The sequence below is a fragment of the Octopus bimaculoides genome, chromosome 12, assembly GCF_046866305.1.
Source record: "Octopus bimaculoides isolate indiv1 chromosome 12, ASM4686630v1, whole genome shotgun sequence".
In the NCBI taxonomy this organism is placed as follows: domain Eukaryota; kingdom Metazoa; phylum Mollusca; class Cephalopoda; order Octopoda; family Octopodidae; genus Octopus; species Octopus bimaculoides.
Window position 1 is genome coordinate 7,912,634 of NC_142939.1, and position 22,331 is coordinate 7,934,964.

Consider the following 22,331-nt stretch of genomic DNA (forward strand, 5'->3'; position numbering starts at 1 on the left):
ATATATATATATATATATATATATGTATATATATATATATATATATATATATGTATATATATATATATATATATATATGTATATATATATATATATATATATATTATATATATATATATATATATATATATGTATATATATATATATATATATGTATATATATATATATATATATATGTATATATATATATATATATATATATTATATATATATATATATATATATATATATGTATATATATATATATATATATGTATACAGACATATATATATATATATATATATATATATATGTATATATATATATATATATATATATATATATATATGTATACAGACATATATATATATATATATATATATACATAAACACATACATATATATATACACACACAGATGCACATGCATGCACGTACACACACACACATTACATTACTGTGTCAAGTCTATCTATTCATAAAAAAGTTGCGAACCGTTTTGCAGACAAAAAACGAAAGACAATTTTCAAAATGAAATGAAAAACATAATAAAATAAACAAGTGATGTGATAGTTTTTTTCGTTGCTCAGCCCAATGAATCTAGTTTTGGTAAATATTCTTTTGTGTATGACAGTAGCACCATAGTTTGGTCAGATGGATTGTTTGTTGGTCCAGGTTATGAAAGTTTAGTAGTGCTTTCGATGTATGAAGGGCTGTGAAATAAAAACACAAAAACATTATCAATGAAACAATTAGTTAATTAATTTATTTATTAACTTATTATTATTATTAACTTATTATTATTATTATTATTATTATTATTATTATTGTCCTTCCATAGCTTCTAATGCTGGAGATGTACTACGGTGTCAGCTGTTCACTACCAGTTAACTAAGGTAATACCCGCAATTTTTGAGCACAATCCAGAATATTCAAATGGTTCCAAGGAGTGCTGTTTTCTGCAAGTGCCCACCTTTATTGCAGCCCCTGTTTGTTCCATGTACTTCTCAAGATTTTTACTCACTGTTCCCAAGGCTCCAACTATTATTGTTATTACTACCACATTTTTCAGCGACCACAACTCTTAACTTCCCATGCTAACCTGTCATATCTATCGACTTTTCTTTCTTCCTTATCGCATACCTTGTTGTAAGATAGGCGTACTATATCTATGATCCAGCATCGTTTGCTTTCTTTCTCAAGTAACACTATGTCTGGTTTCCTATTCTCTATCTCATGGTTGCACTGAATCGTAAAATCCCACAGGATCTTTGCATTATCATTTTCAATGATGCCTTCGGGTTTATGTTCATACCACTTTTTTGCTCTGTCAAGTCCATACTTGTTGCAAAATGTCCAAAGACAATCCTTACTATATTGCCATGACAAAATAAAACACCAAAATACATGTCAAACAATATTATCAAAATGTGTAAAAGATAAGTTAGAATAGGTCAAAATAACATATATCATACATACCAATCAAACCATTTGTAGCCACATGGCGGACATATATTTTGTGGCTGGTCACATGACCTTGTTAGCGAATTGAATCGCGTTCCATTCAATTTATCACTACACTGGGCCACCCGGAAGGTCGTATGTTGTTTGCATTCAAGGAAGGCAATGCATTCTGCTCTGGGGTGTTTGTAGCGTCCATCAGCTTTGTTTGCACAATAATCTTTCATTTCTGCTATCTCACATTGTTTTGACGAAAGGTTGAAGATCTGACCGTTTGGACATGTTCCAAAATGAATAAACAACCCTTCATGGCATTCATAATACTGGGAGCTTGAAGAATTATAATGATAAAAGCCAGTCAAACGATTTTGACAAGGATTGTCTTGAATACCGCATGGTTTGATTTGTGATCCGATTCCCCTCACACAGCTATGCTTATAAGGGTTGAAAGCATGACTCCTGGAGCATTTATGGAAACCTTTGAAAACAGACTGTTTGCATTCAAAATAATATGAACAACGACCTGCTAAATCAGCATAGAAGCCGTCGGGTCGTTTTACACAACTCGGTGGACTACCTGATCCACAGGGAGGAGGAACTTGATCTGGTGATTGGCATATCTTTAAAATCGGGTTGAATGTGAAACCATAATTACATTTATGGAAACCTTGGAATTTAGCGTTATCGCATTGGAAGTAAAAATTACAGCGACCCATTTCGTCTGCGTAATGTCCATTAGCACGGATCTTACAGTCAGGTCTCAGCCCTCCATGTTCTTTTGGGACCATGTCATAGGAGACGCATTGATTTTCGATTGGGGAAAATATCGGTATTGGCGGTTCACATAAGTCATGTGCAATAGCTCTTTCGTAGTAACACGTAAAATATTTTGGTGTCCAACTAAATTCATGCTGCGGGTAAATTCCATCTGGTCGGCCTCTACAGCTTCCAAAACGCAAACTACAAGGTTGGCAATGAGAACGAAGACATTGGTTCCTTCGGTATTCACCTTATAATGTAAAGAAAGAAAAAGTTGTGATAATAATGAATGAAACAGTAACAGAAAAGAAGAAAAAAAAAAGAGTTTAAGCAAACTTAAACGAAGAATCTGTTATCTTGAAAAAGGAGAAAAGCTGAATGAAGAAGAGAAAGAACGTTAAGGGCACATTCAGAAAGAAGAGAGAGAGAGAGAGAGAGAGAGAGAGAGAAAGTAAGAGAAAGTAAGAGAAATGTGCAAAATAAATAGACAGAGAGGAAGAAAGAGCGAGCGAGAGAGAGAGAGAGAGCGGGAGAGAAAGAGAGAGAGAGAGCGGGAGAGAAAGAGAGAGAGACACACAGACACACAGATGCAGACAGGTGTTCAAATGGATATTTAGAATACAAGATAGAGTTTTTTTTAAGAAAGTGTGTGTGTGTGTGTGTGTGTGTGTGTGTGTGTGTGTGTGTGTGTGTGTGTGTGTGTGTGTATGCCTATAGACACCCCATAAAACATCGTTTTATGTTTATTTTAAATTACAAAGGTTTATATTTTTTTTATTGATTGACATTTTTATATTTCAGGTTCTATATGTGACTGTTTAATCATGCCACGTACAAAAGAAGCCTTGGAACTGTCCAAATTTCAAGGAGGCCATATTGTGGGTCAATCTGGGAGCCTTCTTGTCTCTATAAGAAGGATAGTTCTTGACTGTTCTTGGTCTTTGGCATTCGCCACTGACCACACGCAACTCGTGTCCGGCAACGATGTATCTGACACCAGTGAGTCTGCATGCACCTGCTGAAAGAAGTCCGTCGTATATATGTGTATATATATATATGTGTGTGGATAATAATAGATGGAGCAAAACGCATGTCAATGAACTTTCATTGACATGCGTTTTGCTCCATTTATTATTATTATCCATATCTTCTCAAAATGTATCACTTTAACTCGGTATATCAACCTGTAAAGCGGCTGGGATATCTTGTTTTTTAGTGTAATTTTGCTACCTCTGATAACCATTAACGTATTTAAATTATCGAAAGTTTTAATAACTGAGATAATATTAATATATACATAAACTAATATATATATATGTGTGTGTATGTGTCTGTGTTTGTCCTCCCAACATTGCTTGACAGTCTATGCTGGTGTGTTTACGTCCCCGTAACTTAGCGGTTCGGCAAAAGAGACCGATAGAATAAGTACTAGGCTTACAAAGAATAAGTCCTGGGGTCGATTTGCTCGACTAAAAGGCGGTGCTCCAGCATGGCCACAGTCAAATGACTGAAACAAGTAAAAGAGTAAAGAGTAAAGTACATTTTCAATATGCCGCCTCAACGGATTTTCAGCAACAAACTTACTGTTACCAAAGTTTTCATTCGTCTACTACAGTGGTTCTTAACTGTGTATGCAAAATAATGAACTGGGGATCCACTGTAGTATTTTAAGGGAGCGTAAGAAAAATCTTGCTTTAGGTGTATTTATTGCAAGAAATTGCTAGGTTTCTTTCTCTAAGCTTCTGCAAAGTTCAAAATGTTTCTGGTAACTGAAGCATATTCTCTTAGAGAGTACGAGTGCAAACCTATGCAAGGGAATGTGTGAATAGCAAAATAGGAATTTTGAAAGTATCTATAAAACTAGATTTTAAACATTGAATGGCTCCAGAATAAAATAGTAACCAAAGGGGTCTATAGATAAAAAATGGTCGGTAAATATGGGATAACACAGTTAGATACAAGCATGCCAAATAATATACAGCATAAAGTCTTGACTTATTAAAATTATCCCCGCCTCTAGAGGATGTTTCATAATTACTAAATGGCAGTTAAGATCAGCTGCACTTGAGAAGGGGAGATAATATCAAGACTGAAGGACTCTCTGAAACTGATATGCCAAGAAAATAGGCAGGTTTATTGTCTGTAGATAAGAGAAAAGTTGTGGTCACTTGTTTCTGGTTCAATAGCCATCATCGGCACAGATTGCACATGGTTATTCAGTAGATCAGGGGTTTTCAAACTGTGGTCCGCGGACCACAGGAGGTCCACAAGGACAAGACAGGGGGTCCGTAGACAGCAAATACTTTTTATGGGCAATTTGATTTTATATATGTTTTTTATCGAAATCTTTTAATTGACAATAAACCTATTTGTTAAATACTGTTAAATAAATAAATGCAAAAATATATGTTATTTTAAGCAAATATTTATGTATAAATTTCATAAGCGTTTATAAGGTCCCTAAGGTAAAACCTGAACTATAAAGGGGTCCGCAAGTCAAAAAGTTTGAAAACCCCTGCAGTAGATTTCTTACCTTAGAGTAATTTAATCAAAGATGACATAGGACTGAACAACAACAACAACTATAAAAATGACAACAGTAATAACTACTTACAAGGATCAACAGGCTCGAAACGGCCATTACAATTGTTGTTGAGGAATTCACGGCATCTCAACTGTTCGGAATCAAAGAGCTGTGGGTAATTGCATTCTACGGTGAACATTTCGTAATACGCCCACAATGCTGATTCGCTGCTTAAACTGCAGTTGTAGTACAAGTGGCATTTCTTCGGATGTGGTATGATCCCGCTCTGTGTCAAGCAAGGAGAATCTGGAAGAAAATTTAGACAAATATGTATAAGTTATAAGTTTCTTTATTTTATCTCTCAGGAAACGAATAGAAGAAATCTCACTGAAATATATTTCTCCGAAATAAACACACAACACACACAAGATTGCAAAACAATCAGACAGAATAGTTTAAGAATTATTGAATGGCTGGTGATTCTGGACTAACTTAATTTGATGTTAGAACAACTCTGGACTATCCTGCAGGCAGCATAATTACAACCAGATGTCTTCATGTATTCTATATATTCTTTTTAGAAGCTAAATGTTTAAGTAAATCACTGAGCTACTGTTTTGCGGGTAGAGCTCAAGTCCGGAATACTGAATTTTCGCTATTTTCATGGAAAGATACCCCCATCTTGTCTAGCTAAGGGAGATATGTAGCAGATTTTCCTGAGATCTGGCAATGGGTTATAATTCTGTCCATGAAAACATTAGCTTTGCGTTTTCTATCACTGAAGATACAGCCATGTTTGAACAGCGGTATTATGTAAGGCTCCTTGTGGCTTCAAGAAAAAATTTAGTGTAAATGTGTGGTTAAAACTGAAGGTTTTTGAATAAACATCAAAGGCAAAAACGCAAACCTGATGGATTAGTCTACTATTTGATAAGCCATAAATCAATAACTACTAAGGAAACTTCTAAAGCTGCTTGCTGTCGTTTTAGCGTTGCTGTTCCAGTTGTTGTTGATGCCTCTTCTTTGCTTTATATTGATCCCGGCTTCAATTCTGTGAGCTTTGTATGCAAGGTTTATATTAGTCTTGAACTTCGTCCAGAACGAAAACTATCAAGATGACTTCTGTTCTTTAGGAGCATTGTTATTACTGTTGATGATGTTATTTCTATAATTACCAGGATTTTTAACCTTGGTCAGTTTTGATCAAAGACGGTCCAAATGTGATCATTAAGGTCTTGTTTTACATTGTAGATATTCAACTAAGTTATCCAATATGTTCTTCTGTTTGTTGTTTTCATTGTTGTTATTGTCAACTGCGAACCAGCAGATTTATGATCAAAGGCTTTGCAATCAGGACCAAGACATCTTTATATCAGATATATCTACGACTTCTTTATTCAATGTACCCTTCCTTTTTCTAAAACGGTAGGGATGATTTGAAGTAGATTTGGTTTCTGTTTCTAGCAAGGCCAGTGACTCTAGAAATTTTCTGCTGGTTTTTCACACAATTTTCTTGTCTGACTCATCTAAATTACACTAGATGATAAAAACTTCATTTCTAAGTGATATTCGGTATAAATTTGGAACTAAACATCAGTTGAGAAGCAATAACCGCGTCGATCTTATCGATCATGGAGTGCCTATCAAGGCCATAGACTTAACAATGTCATCGTTTTGATCAAACCAATAAATATAAAAAGTTCGAAGCTGAAGAATGATACCTAATATCACTTCTCTGGATTTACGTAAAAGCGAAGATCGTTGACGCTTGAAATCGACTTTGATTTCAAATATTATTCTTCCTTCAAAAGAAAACTAAATTTAAATTTAAATTTTCTGATAGATCTTGGCCACAGGAATCCCATGATGCTAATTATTTATATATATATATATAAATTGAAGTGAGAAAATTAGTGGGGCCAAATGTGCCGAAAACAGTGGTAACGCCTAAAAGTAAATTCAAAATCTAAACATTTTCTTTTGTATAAAAGTTTCGTTTTTGTTTAGCTCATATGATAGAACTCATCAAGACGAGTGTCGTGGTGCTAATCTTTTTACAAAAATATTCAAAATGAAGAAAGTTATTATACAAGCTAAATATAGGCGCAGGAGTGGCTGTGTGATAAGTTGCTTGCTTACCAACCACATGATTCCGGGTTCAGTCCCACTGCGTGGCACCTTGGGCAAGTGTCTTCTACTATAGCCTCGGGCCGACCAAAGCCTTGTGAGTGAATTTGGTAGATGGAAACCGAAAGAAGCCCGTCGTATATGTGTATATATATATGTGTGTGTGTATGTGTATGTTTGTGTGTCTGCGTTTGTCCCCCAACATCGCTTGACAACCGATGCTGGTGTGTTTACGTCCCCGTAACTTAGCGGTTCGGCAAAAGTACTAGGCATTACAAAGAATAAGTCCTAGGGTCGATTTGCTTGACTAAAGGCGGTGCTCCAGCATGGCCACAGTCAAATGACTGAAACAAATAAAAGAGTAAAAAGAGTAAAAAGAGTAAAAAGAGTGCCGAAAGCACGTAAAACAATTTTCAAGTAATATTATTCCTTATTACAAGACTAAGACGACGAGCTGTCAGAGTCGATAACACGCAGAGTGAAAACTTCGTAGTATTTCGCCAGTCTCTACATTCTGGGTTTAAATTCCGCACAGGTCGTCTTTGCCTTCTATCTTTTCAGTACTCGATAATTACTGAGCACTGAGGTCGATGTACTCAACTTCCCTCCCCTCCGGATTTGATGGCCTTCAGCTAAAATTGGAAACCAATATTGTAAAATGTTTGATTCAATTCAGTATTTAGGTATCTTGCAAAAATTTACCTCGTACTCATAGAATACACTATATTGTAATAAATATCATTCACACACGGCAGTGTGTGAATAATATTGTTACGGTCAACATTTACTCACTCGCGACTACATCTAAGCTTTGTCACTAATTCAGTTTTTTTTTTAATACCAAATTTGATGATGTTTATATATTTTTAAATTGGTCACCTCCTAAGCTACATTTTGAGCTGCAAAATTTGAAATTTGGTTCAGTAGAAAAAAAAAGTTGAGATTTCAAATATGTGAGGTCAAAAAGGGGAGAATAACGCTAGAAATCGACTTCAGGAATATACACGCGACGGTGCATAAATACTTTTGTAAATGCACACACACACACACACACACACACACACACACACACACACATGTATATATATATATATATATATATATATATATGTAAGGGACGACCGTTCGAACTCAAAAAGGAGAAATGGTGACGAATGGAAAAACAGAGGACTCCTTTTATTTAAACGCGTCACACGGTCGAACACAAAATATATATATCAAATGATGATATACATGATATGTTATGCGACGATAACATAGATGACCAGTAATGAAAGACCACAACCGTATAAGATGAATAACAGAGATATTTATTATGGCGTTAAAGATGTATGTCTGTGTGAGAGTGTGAATGCGACATATAAGAACATAATCAAAGACAGGCCGTCGTACAAAGAAAAGTGTGTATGTGAGTGATACATGTGTGAGTTATTACAGCAGATAGAAAGAGTCAGTAAATGACACGTGAGCAATTATACCAGTTCGTTAGTACACTATAGGAAAAGTTCTGTATGTGAAAGTGAGGAGAGGCTGAGTGTGGCAGTGCTGATCACTAGTTGTGATGTCGTGGCATCGATGCCGGGCCGTGATTATTGTTATACAGATGTTCGTCGCTGGCTGAGAATTTCTTGTCTGTTTAATAACTCTTGTCTGTTTATTTACCGTGGTGAAGCTGAGTCACCTAACAGAATCGAAGAGAGAGATGTGCCGCGGTAGTTTGGTGTGGTGTACATAGTAAGTCGTGTTGACGCTGGTGGCGTAGAGGCTGCTTGTAGTAATCGTGTTGGTCATGACAATGATGCTGGATAGTAGTCGTAGACTCTTGTTGCTGATGTGGTGACGGCGGAGGTCATCGTGGCTGGACGAAGCTGCTGAAGTGGTCGCTGGCTGCTGCTGCTGTCGTGTGGTACACGGAACAGTTCTCAAAGAGAAACTGGACCGAGACAAATTTGGCCGCCGAGTTAAAGCTATTTATAACAAACTATTGGCTCACCAGATGGTAGAAATATACTCTATCATGTGACCTTATTAGGGGCCGTGATTGGTCAGTTTGCGTTCTGGCGGGAACGGTTCGAAGAAGTTGCTGATTCGAATAATGATCAGTCACGTGATGACAAGGAATGGGTTCTCTACTACGCTCACATTTATTTATATTTAAATGAGAAGAATGGCGATAGTAGTTTGTATCTAATGGCGGGAGGTAGTTTCACTACATATATATATATACACACACACACGACGTGCTTCTTGCAGTTTCCGTCTACTAAATCCACCATTAAAACACCGGCGTTTCGAAGAGTTATATATATATATAAACAAAATTAAGGGATCAGCAAACAGGTTGCTTCACCACATACCGAAGTTCAGAAAAAGCAGCTAAAAATGCTGAAACTCCAACAGATAGCAGATACTCTTTTAATTGTAATAATTAATTATTCACTCCCGGATAGTAAACCACAGATTTTCTGCGGTACCGCCTGCGACGCACATGGTAATCCGTGAGGGAAGATGATGGGCTGGCTCGCCTATGTGGATTTGGAGATACTTTCAAAATGTGTCGACTGCAATGATGGCGCTAGATCATGCATGCACATTTGCCAGTATCGTCGAATTTACAACAGGAATATCATACCGATGAGGTAATGAAGAGTCTTTATTCTCCTAAACCAGAAACATGTCTATGATTAACTATGGCTAGTTTAGTTCGTTATTTTTCTTCTTATTTTGCCTATGTGAGTTGCGGGTAACTGCTATCTGTTGGAGTTTCAGCATTTTTAGCTGCTATTTCTGAACTTCGGTATGTGGTGAAGCAACCTGTTTGCTGATCCCTTAATTTTGTTTATAAATGTATAAGAACTTTTAAATAAGTTCCACACCGATAATGATGCCTACATACCGAAGGGCTTGGTAAAAATTATTAATTATTAATTTATTAATAAATTGATAATCCTTTACCCTTTTAATTGTAATAATGTATATATATATATATATATATATATATATATATATATATATATATATATATATATATATATATATATATATATACACACATACATACATACATACATACATACATAGACACACACAAACACATATAAACAGTTTAGCGGCAGTATCGTTGCAAGTTAACTCAGAACTTACGGACCCGAGCAAATAACACAAAACATCGAGTCTACTGCTCTGACCGTTCTCCCAAGTCGTTGCTATTCATTTTATCGATCGCGGAATGATGAAAGGTAAAGATGACCTCAGCGGGATTTAAGCTTAGAGGGAAAGCAACCGGAACAAATACAACAAAGACACTTTGTCTGAGGCTGTAATGACGCATTTCATCTATCTATCTATCTATCTATCTATCTATCTATCTATCTATCTATACTTGGAGGCTGTCCTCATAGCAGCCGGCTTCGGTCCCATTTTCCGCGGCTGGATGGCTGCCTTGTACAGAGGCATCCGTTCGGTAGTTCGCGTCAATGGGCATCTATCAAGACCCTTCGACATTGCACGTTCGGTCCGTCAGGGATGCCCCCTCTCGTCGCTTCTGTACGTGTTGACTCTCGAGCCACTACTGCGGAAGCTGGCGACGCTGAGGGGCATCCCGCGAGAGTTGGGATGCGGGACGAGCGTGTCGGCATACGCGGACGACGTCACCGTCATAGTGTCTAGCCAAAAGCACATCGAGCTTGTCGGCGAGACACTGAGAGACTACGAAGCGGTAACGGGAGCGAAAATCAACCGGGATAAGTCAGTGGGCTTGCGGCTCGGCACCTGGAGAAGCAACCCCATGCCGTCAAGTAGCGCCTCCGTCGTGGGACGTTGGACTGACGGTCCGGTTGAGATGCTCGGGGTCTGGTTTGGTCCAGACCTCCAAACGGAGAAGAACTGGGACGAGATAACGAGAAGGGTGGCCACTCTAGCCCGGCAATGGGCCGAGAGGAAGCTTTCCCTGAAAGGTCGGGCGGAGGTGGCGAACACGTACATCGCGTCCGTCATCTACTACCGCCTGACCGTCGTTCCTTGTCCCGACCCTACCATCACCAAACTGGAGCGCATCCTCTTCCGCTTCTTGTGGAAAGGAAGCGTTCCGATGGTTAGGCGATCCGTTTGCTGCCAACACCCGTTAAAAGGAGGACTGGGCATGCCGTGGTTGATGATGCGCAGACACGCGCTGAGACTGCGACATCTCCGGCTCTACGTAGACAGCGGTGAACAGGTGTGGTCACCGTTTGTGCGGCGCGCTTTCCCGCAGCTCGTCTCCATGACCGAACTGCAGTCATGGATCAAGAAGAGGCCGAGGAAGGGCGAATGGCACCGCGAGTGTCGCGCTGCTCTTCGGCAACTCCAACAACCCGGGTCAACCTTGAGCGACTGCATCACAACTAACGCATTCTATAGTGGATTAGTGGAGGGAAGGTACGACGACGATCTCGGGGCGAACCTGGGCGTCGACGAGGAATACCTGACCCGCCTGTTTAAGACGACCTTCGGGCCGGGACCTATGGACAACTTCCAGAGATCCCTGGCCTGGCAGTGCTATCGAGAAGCACTACCCGTTCGGGATAAGCTCTACAGGCATGGCTCGAGAAACACGGGGCCGACCTGTCCGAGATGCCGGCAGAGCGACGAAACCGTTCTGCACGCACTCGTACAGTGTCCCACCATTTCCGAGCTGTGGGCTTACGTCGAACAACTGCTATCGCGTGTGGGACGAGTCGGTCTATCAGCCGAGTCTATCGTGAATATTGTCGCGCCTCCTTCCTTTAAACGGGAAGGAAGAGCTATTTTCATCGTACTTGTGGCTATGGCGAAAGAATGTGTATGGTGGACGCGTCTGAAAGGTCTAGAGACAAAGACTTTCCTCTCTGGGCAATCTCTCATCAACTTCTTCAAGTATCACCTGAAGAGGAAGTTGAGAGTAGAAAGGGAAGTCTTGTCTAGTGAATGCTTAAAAAAAAGATGGGTGAATGTAGCAAGGATGGCACGTGTGAACGACGGAGCCATCTTGAGCATAACCCTATGAACAAGAAAAAAAAAAAAAATAAAACAAAAAGGCAAAAGAGAGTCACTTACTGTTATAGTTTCTTCAATGAGAATATTGACCAAGGTTACCGTGGTCTTTTCCGTGGGCTTTTCCTTCCACGGCTAAACCTAAACTGTCCTCCCCTCTTTTTACACGAGAACATTACTGTGTGATACACGATCCCTATTGATCGGCCTTTCCTTTTCTTTTTTTTTTCGATCCCTTTTGATCGAACTGCCCCTTTTTCCCTTCCTACGATCCCTTTTGATCGACACCACCAATTTTTTTTTTTTTTTTTTTTTTTTTTTTTTTCCTTCCTTCCCCCTCCCAAAAAGAAAAGCTCTACATTGTATTTGTCCCATCTTCGTTGAGCCCTGTGTGGCTAATAAAAGAAATGTATCTATCTATCTATCTATCTATCTATCTGTCTGTCTGTCTGTCTGTCTGTCTGTTTGTCTATCTGTCTGTCTGTCTATCTATCTGCCTGCCTACCTGCCTGCCTGCCTGCCTGCCTGTCTGTCTATGTCTGTCCGTCTGTCTGTTTATCATCTATCTATCTTTCTCTCGTTCTGTATATACATTTACACACACACACACACTTATTTATAGTAAGGAAATCTTCACGATATGTTTAAGTATTAATATATCAAAATTTAATATATGCATTCACAAAACATAAGGCGGCGAGCTGGCAGAATCGTTAGCGCGTCGGGCAAAATGCTTAGCGGCATTTCGTCCGTCTTCAAGTTCTGAGTTCAAATTCCACCGAGATCGACTTTGCCTTTCATCTTTTCGTAGTCGATAGAATATATATTAGTTGAGTACTGGTGTCGATGTAATCGACTAGCCCCCACCGCCCCAAAGCTGACATACATATTTTGCCTTGCCTTGAGTCCTCAATCCCTGATAGAGCCATGAGGCACCATTGTGATAGACAGTATGTGTTGGGCCCTTTTTATACTTGTCAGAGCCGAACATACTGAGAGAGAGAGAGAAAGAGAGGTGGGTGGGGAAAGACTGGTACTTATTTAACGACCAAGATCCCGAAAGGATGAAATGCAATGTTGACATGGGCAGTATTTCAGATCAGATCGGAAAGAGACAGAACGAATACCGCAAGACAATTTACCCAACGTTCTCATGACGTGTCAGCAACTTCCATACTCTTACTAATGACTTTAATTTCTTGTGTAGTTGCGAAAAAGCATGGAACACTATCAGCTCCCCAACCTTTGTTTCAGCGGAAAATCGAGGATATGACAACTGGAGGTGGAGAGAGTGGGGAACACACATTCAGTTGTTAGTCATTACAGATATATATGTGCGTGTGTGTGTGTATGTATAAATGTATGCATGTGTGTGTGTATTTATATATATACACACACACATATATATATATTTCCATACATAACAAGAAAACTCCACCAGCCAGCTTACCAGCACTATCAATTAAACACGAAGAACTGTCACACAAATAATCTATGATAAATGTCCATTAAAATCTTGAGTATAATATAGCTAAAGGACTCTCCAGATCTCACTACTTTTGAAAATCACGGGAATTGTGAAACTACTTAAGTAACTGGGAATAGACTTTTTTTAAAAATGTATTTTAAACCATTTTAAACCATTTTTTGGGTAATATATATATATATATATATATATATATATATATATATATATATATATATATGGAGTTAAACGCAGGTGTTATCCAAATTCTTTTACTTCCGTCACATGTTTCGAAGATATCATTGGTATTATTCCAAAGGAATAAAATGGTGTAAAACAATGTAATCTTCTCTTCAGGGAAATGAAGAAATACTAACTATTTATCTATTTTTTTCTGTGTTAATTGTTAACAAGGGAAAATACACACATCTCTCTCTCTCTCTCTCTCTCTCTCTCTCTCTCTCTATATATATATATATATATATATATATATATATATATATATATATATGTATGTATGTATATATTTATGTATGTATGTATGTATGTATGTATGTATGTATGCATGCATATCAAAACGCATTTGTTAATGGCAATGAAAGAAAAGTGCTTAATGCCGGTAGTAGAGTATGACTAATCAAATTCGTCAACCGTAGCCAAACAGATTGAAATTAGGTTTCCGCTAACACTTGATATCTGTTTTATCTCTTCTGTTTATTTGTTTTAGTCAACTATTTTGAATTGAAAACATGCATCAACAAATAAAATAACATGGCGGTCGAACACATTGTTTACGGTTCGCTAATGTTAATTTAACGGTCACGTGATGCTGATATGGGAGGTCACCCTCACGGGAATAAGGTTGTTCGGTTTATAAAGGTATAACAATATTCGCACCTGAACTAATGGCGTCGATACAGCGAATAGAGTGTCATGCTCTCGCACATCCCCACATATCGCGCACTCATATATATTTGTACGTATACACACAATCACACACACACATACACGCACACATACACACAAGCACACACATGCGCACGCGTGACGGGTTTCTTTCAGTTTCTGCCTACCACATAATCTCGGCCCGCGATTATAGAAGATACTTCCTCAGGGTGTCACGCAGCGGGACTGAACCCGAAACTATGTTGTTTGGAAGCGAATTTCTTACCACACAGCTACACTTACACCATTTTCCCCCCGAAAGCATAAGAAATCCCATTTTTGTCCAACAACTATTTCTCAAAACATATCCAGTGTTAGTCTTCTTGAAGACATAGGATATCTAGAATTCTGAAATATTTTAGACACGTCATTTTCTCATAAAAGTAACTCCTCTCCAATACTTCTACAAACGCACACACACACGCACATATGTGCTATTGGTATTGGACGTACGTCCGTGTGTATATGTACATGTTTTTGCTTATCATATGTGTATCTAGTATTATATATGCCGGTATTTGTGTGTAATTTAAATTGTTTTGAAGATGTTCTCTCCTTCTGCAACACTATACACTGTCTCACTTCTTCACGTTAGGTTTCTTTATCTTTCCTTCAATGCAGATGTACGTATTGGTTTACCCTTTTTCTGCATGTAACATTTGCATGCATTATTTTGAAATAACATATATATACGTTCTACAACCCATGTTTCTATTTTCTAGTTTATTATTATTAGAAGTGAACAAATACTCATTAATAAGGGCTCTTTTTCTTATTCAGGTTGCACAACTTCCAACAAGAACGCGTAGTTATTCCAACTCCTAAGTAGATATGACTAAAGTAGTCCCAGCGACTTGTAATTATTATTATTATCGGGATAAAACCGTTAGCATGCCGAACAAAATGCTTGGTGGTATTTCGTCCGTCATTACGTTCTGAGTTCATAATCCGCCGAGGTCGACTTTACCTTTCATCCCTTCGGGGTCGATAAAAATAAATATCAGTTGAGTATTGGGATCGATGTAATAGACTTGTCCCCAACCCCAAGATTGTCCATAATTTGCTTATCCGACTGTAATATTCTTTAATGACTTGTGTCTTGTTACAGGTATCGTCGTAAGATATGTTTTCATCTACCCCTAGGAACATGTAACAGTTAAGCCATTGTTGTAGATACTGCTAGTCTAGTTTACAGTTTTCCCTCTTTTCACAACCATATAGCAACATTTATATTGACCAAATTCCAACATTATATCCTTTGAGATTGTTGTAACCTGATCAAGGATTTTTTTCATCTCATGCATATGTTGGCATACAATTTCAAGTCATCCACAAAGAGGTAGTGTGTAATTTTGGTATTCCTGTTTCCTTGCGAACCAGTGTATGTATGTATGTATGTATGTATGTATGTATGTATGTATGTATGTATGTATGCATGTATGTATGTACGTGCGTATGTATGTATGTATGTATGTATGCATGCGCGTGCGTATGTGTGTGCGTGTATGTTCATAGTTTGGCTCACAGCCAAAGGAAAACAATTTGTTGGAATGGATTTAAATGATCGTGATTTTTCAAGGAGATGAAGAAATATGCAGACATCTAAGGATAGATAAATAATGTGGAAAAAGACAGGAAAATAATGTCGCATCGCCAACGCGATTCGAATGCCCCCATCATTATAAGAATGGGAAGGTTTAGTAATCGTAATTCTAAGTCTTACGGTTCTAATTGTTCGCACGATCAATGAATGATAGCGGTGTGAAAAGGTAATAAGAAAAGTACCTGAAGGAAAAAAATGTCTAAATATGATTATTTCTTAGATTTATTTGGGGTCCGAGGAGAAACAAACAATAAACGGAGAAACAAGAATGTCAGAAAACGTGCCACAATTTCCTCTATGCATACCATGTGCAGAGACTCGTGATACTATTATCATTTCGCACGTGAAACTCTTTCTATCTTTCTTTTTTTTCTTTCTTCCACACCCTATGTATATATATATATATGTGGATATGTCTGTCTGAGTTTGACTGTGTCTGTATGCATACCCCGATACATATCATCTCTGTGTGTGTGTGTGTGTGTGTGTGTGTGTGTGTGTTTGTGTAACTATGTTTAGAACTAAATCTATAAATATATTTTCGATATAGAACGCCACTCCTACTCTTGCTTTCTCTTTCTCTTTCCGTAATGAATATTTTCTCAGAAGGTTCCCACAGTCAGGTTAATTTTTAATGCGTGAGAGATAAGGAAGGGACAGAGGCAAAAGGAAAGAATAGAAATAATAAAAACAAAAAGAAAATTTATAACAAACATAAAAATCCTGCATATTGCGAATAGGAAGGCGCTTGTAATATTTCTTTGAGTATAAGGAAATAATACAGTATTGTTCCGCTATATAACTTTCAGTGTGATTATCTCAATTGTTTGAAATATTTATATGTGCTCCAAGAATAAATTTCAATGAATACTTTTGATGAATGTTGTTCGATATTTCTGTATTTCATTATGGAAATACATTGTCTGTCGACATTTTGTTGTCGTCAGATTCTTTCAGTCACGTGCTTCGCCATGCTGAGCTATAGTGAAATTTGTGAGATAGCGTACTTTACAATACAGACAACGTATGAGTAGGCATATACATACGTACATACACGTGTATTACACATAGATAGACACACAAACAAACAAATTAATAAGCCTTCAACACAAAGCATGATTTTGATTTTTAAGAGCGGACATTGCCATCTGGTTAAAAAGTTCGCTTGGCAAACATATGGGTTCGAGTTTGATTCCATAGCGTGGCACATGGTGTGAGCATCTTCTATTACGACTTCAAATTGTTTAATGCCTTATGAATGAAATTTGGGTGCGGTGTAGTATGTGATCTACATACATGTTTCTGGCATAGCTTGTGATCTACTTTAGCTCAAATGGTATAGTTTGTGAGCTACACCGACTTTTTGATCTACATTTAACATTCATCTATTTACCCGGTTACTTGGTTAGGTATATAAACAAAAAAAACTTTTATGATTTAAACACTTTTAGATCATTTTTTAAATGTTTAACTCACTCCTCTAATTACAATAGCAAATTTATAACAAAATTTTGAATGTAGATCACAAGCTATTCTAGATTTAAGGTGCTGTAGATCACAATGGCATGTAGATCACATATTACACCGGCACCGAAATTTGGTAGACAAACTTTACCATGTGTGTGAGTGTGAGTGTGTGTGTGTGTGTGTGTGTGTGTGTGTATGTGTGTTTGTGTGTATGCGTGCGCCCGCGCGCGTTTGTACAGGAAAGGTGGGGCGCACAAACGAATATAAAAACAGCACATACTAAAGACGAACCGATGTACTTTTACGTCCATGAAACACTTAACAATTATCGTACTTTCAATAGTACTTTCAATAGTACTTACGATAGTACTTAGAATGGTAGTAGTGGTAGTACGATTATAATGATGGATCCACTTGTTGGTTATTATAAAGGAATGCCTGTAATAGAGCCCTTGCAAAACTGAGCTTTTGCTACATTTACTGGATGGTTAGGTTTTCTTTTACTTTCTTTCTTTCTCTGTCTGTCTGTCTGTCTGTCTGTTTCTTTCTCTCTTTTGTTGATGATGTCAACAAAAGGTTTCAGGACGTTTGATCATCCATGACATTACCCCGAGGTAAAAATTTGGGCTCGTCCTTGGCAGTTAATATATTTTGTTATGTGTTGTGTTTATAGTAAAACTGATTATTATAATTATTTTTTAGCAGATAAAGACGTATTTTCTTTTGGTGTCGCTTTTGCCTTTTAAGGCTCTTGGATTTTGTTCTGTCTTGCTTGGGATCGGACTTCTTTTATTCCGTGCCATGTTACGTAAACATATTTACTCTCATCTATACGCTATTAAAAGACCAAAATATTTTTGGCTTGACCTGTTTTGCGCATAATAATGGTATCAAAACTAAAAGCCAACACCCACCAAGAAAGTTAAGAAACGAAACAAAAAAACAAATATAAATCGTGTGAACAATACATTAGAGTCATTTGTAGCTTTAAAAATTCACAATAAGAAATGGAATTTACATGGGAAAGTATATCCATACTAAAATACACAAAGGATAGTAGACAAAAGCCAAGCGGGAAAAGAAACTTCGTTACAAATGACAAAGACATTTTGATTGTGGCCAGGCTTCAGCTCAAGAAAGAATTGTAGAACTAGAAATTCTGTACTCTTTCCCCACTGGAATGAAAATTCCTATGCTTGAAAAATAGATAAGGGTTGGTTATGCAGCTTCAAAATCCTGCCTCAAATAACTCATATGATACCGAAAAAGCAGAGACTAAATTCTCAAATGAACGTAGAAAATGGTCTGCAAATTCATTGCATTTTGTAATAATCAGAACACTAGTTTACTGTTTGGTTAATAAAAGATGTGTTACGTGAAAGTACAAAAGGAAGAGGAATTTTCTCTATACTCTCACGAAAGCAACTAAAAGATGTATTGCTTACATGTGTATCAGTTTTATACCTTAACTGAGGTAAACCTGATATACAAGATTGAAAGTGGGGGGCAAATATTTGCCATGGACCAGCGTAACACAAATGAAATAGCCAGAGACGTAGGCAGTGACACCAAACCCTGGATCGTTGTAAACATAGTTAGCACAATATGGACGAAGGTAAGCACAGAATCGCGATTAATGGCATGGTCAAGAGAAGTGAATACGGGCTTTTGATCCCTGAAAACCACGGGGCTATTTCAGAGCTGTGCACTGTTATTGGTGCAAAACAAAAGCAATGAAAATGGCGGTGCAAGGCAGAGAGCTAATTTCTTACATTTGTGGAAGGAAGAACCACTTGAGGTTAGAACATTATCCTTCGACAACAACGTTTATCTCGAAAGACATCTGCAGCAACAAAACCAATAATCGACGTTCCGAAGAAGGTCGAAGTTAACTCGCCTCCAGGATCAGAAGCTGGTGCAATGTACTGAGCGATGTTTTGTTTTGTTTGTTGGCACACACACACACATGCACACACACACACATACACACGCACACACAATCGCGCACGCGCAGCTAAACACATGTATGTATTCATACATCCATACATACATACACACGCGTACTTACCTACCTACCTACCTACCTACCTACATGTGTGCGGATGTTTGTGTATTTGTGTGTGAGTTATGAGAAAGGGGAAAAAAAAAGATATTGGCCCACTGGCGGGATTCGATCCACATACGAGTAGCTATCCAGTCCTGACGATTGTGTTCACTATTACACTAAAACGACCATGGCCAATTACCTCGCCCTCTTACTCTCAATAAAACAAACATACCGTTTTCTATCACTTACTGGCTAAATAAAATGATGATGGGCAACACCTATGATTTCTTGTTTTCTGGTTTTTTTTCTCATGGCGCCTAAAATTGGTGAGAAGAAAGAGAGAAAGAGCAGACATAATCCTTACATCAGGAGCCTGACTTGAATGCTTGCAACAGGGGACTCTACTAAAGGCATCAAAAGCCAAGTAGTGATCTTAAACCCGGTGATGGATTAAAGCCACGGTCATGAACTAGAACTTTTGTTTCAACATGCTCCAATACAATTTCCATTTATCAGAAATGGCATTTCAATGACGAAGTTGCGAATTAGCAAGTAAAGGACTCTGACAGAACATTGCTGATTGATTGACTGAACAATTGATCAAACGATAGATTAATTAATTGGTTAAATGGTTTAAGTAGTTGACTAGTAAAAAAAATAAAAGAATTGAAATAGAATTAGTGCGTGTGTTTATTATTGGCATAATGACCCTCCCAAGATACAACAAAATCTGTTTCAGCACACAAATTCACATTATTCACTGAATCGGTTATGTTACACCGTAGTAAATCTGATTGTAAGGACCATTGACTGGTGAAGACGCGTGGCCTAGTGGCTAGAGCGCTGCGCTCTTGATCGTAAGATGGTGGTTTCGAATCCCGGAACGAGCAGTAAGTTTGTTCTTGAGTAAAACTCTTCTTTTCACGTTGCACCAGTCCACTCGGTTGTAAATGAGCTGCAGTAATAGTTGGGAAGTTAACCATGAGATGGACTGGTGTCTAATCTAAGGGGAGGGAAAGTTGTTATCTCGGTCAATTATACACCGTGGAACCCGGGTAAAGTTCCGCTCATATGAGTGCTAGGGCTCATGAAAGACCTAACGCCGTTCATATGGTCCCTTTCCCTAGCAACCCTCTTTTGGTAAAACTGATATTTTACTGGATGACCCAATTACATAAAAAAGTAGAAATTAACGTAAGATAAGACAATAAGACAATATGATCGGATATTTATCAAGGTAACTGGGTAAAGATTGTGGACCATTAGTAAATTTACTGAAAAGTTCTGTAAGGGTATCGTGAAGGGCCTGGTTGGAGACCCAACCTTCCGAGTTCTTTTACAGGGCTTAGAAAAACTGAAGGACCGCTGCAATAAGTGTGTGAATCTGAGAGAGGAATATGTTGAATGACTGAAAGTAAAACAAAGTGGTTGCAAACCTAGCTTCTTTATCATACAGCAATGCCTTCACATGTATCTAAGTAAATGAAAACTAATCAAAAATTAAAAAAAAGAAACGAAAAGAAAACGGCGACGCCTCAGTCCAGACACCGAAACATATAAAAGATAAAAGGTAGAGTCTTACATTTATAAATTGTTGTTTAGATTTAGGTCAGCTCTGAATGAATATCAACTCACCGCCTTTTTAAAGGTGTGCGAGATGACAATATCTAATGCAGTGTTTCCCATGGTGGGGCGTGACAATGTTTTGCGGACGCATAAATTACTTCGAATTAGGGCGTAAGCAAAAAATTTAAGTGCAATAAAGTTTTAATTAATTCATACACAAACATGCGGGCACAAATATATTTATGCACACACACACACACACACACACAGATATTTATCTGTATGTGTGTGTGTAAATATATTTGTGTCCGTATGTGTGTGTATGAATTAAAACTTTATTGCACTTGAAATATATATGTATGTGTGTGTGTGTGTGTGTGTGTGTATAAGAAGGGATGACCACTAATATATATATATATATATATATATATATATATATGAGATATATATTATATCTATATCAGATCATTAAGAATGAAATGTCCGATTTTCTTATGCACCAAGTTTGACAGTCGTTAACTCTAATGTTTTATCCTGACAATTCTTTGAAGAGTTACATCATCACTTATCGTAATGCAATTCATGGTCTTTGATTATAGTGTGAGTTTTCTTTTGTAAATCAATTTTTGTGAACCCATGGTTAGATAAAAAATTCGTGTTGTTTATGAAAATGAGTTGCCTCGTGGAACCAAGGCATTCTAGGTGGCCCGAAACATTAATGAGGTGTATGGTGAAGATGTGGCGAATCAGCACACTGTACGTGGATGGTTTGAGAAGTTCCGGTCAGGTGACATTACTCTTGAAAATCAGTCCTGTGAGAGACCTGAGACCAAAGTGGATAATGATGAGCTGGAAACTGTAGTGGAAGCGGATACACCTCAAACTACGCGTGAGTGAGCAGCAAGGTTTGATGTTTCGATTCCAACTGTATTGGACCATCTGAAACAAATCGGCAAGGTAAAGAATCTGGACAAATGGGTACCATACGAACTGAATGAGCATCAAATGACACGTGGTCTTGAAATTTGCTGTTCTTTGCTGTCGTGGCATAAAAGCGAAACATTTTTGCATCGTATTATTGCGTGTGATGAAAAATGGATTCTTTTCAATAAAAGTAAGTGTTTCGTACGGTGGTTGAATAGAGACGAAGTGCCAAAACACAATCCAAAAAAGAATATTTTTCAAAAAGGGTTACTAGAGCCTGTTCGGTGGTCCAGCGCTGGTGTCATCCACTACAGCTTCATAAAACCTGGTAAGTCAATTACAACGGACGTATACATCAACCAATTGGATGAAATGATGAGTGAACTTGCAATTAAACAACTGAGTTTGGTCAATAGAGACAAGCCAATTCTCTTGCAAGACAATGCTTGACCA

The 22,331-nt window shown here is 37.8% G+C and overlaps 1 protein-coding gene across 3 annotated transcripts in view; it reads right to left on the bottom strand.

Moving 5' to 3' along the window:
• Nucleotides 1-417: 417 nt before the first annotated feature.
• The window catches only part of LOC106870419 (uncharacterized), a 34,543-nt gene continuing 12,629 nt past the window's right edge, over nt 418-22,331 (bottom strand). For all 3 annotated transcript variants that reach the window (XM_089360740.1, XM_014916486.3, XM_014916485.3), the window contains 3 exons: nt 4,815-5,030; nt 1,460-2,450; nt 418-693 (listed from right to left, as the gene is read on the bottom strand). In XM_089360740.1, the coding sequence (XP_089216866.1) occupies nt 657-693; nt 1,460-2,450; nt 4,815-5,030 (1,244 nt within the window). In that variant the 3' untranslated portion in view covers nt 418-656. The remainder of the gene's footprint in view (nt 694-1,459; nt 2,451-4,814; nt 5,031-22,331) is intronic.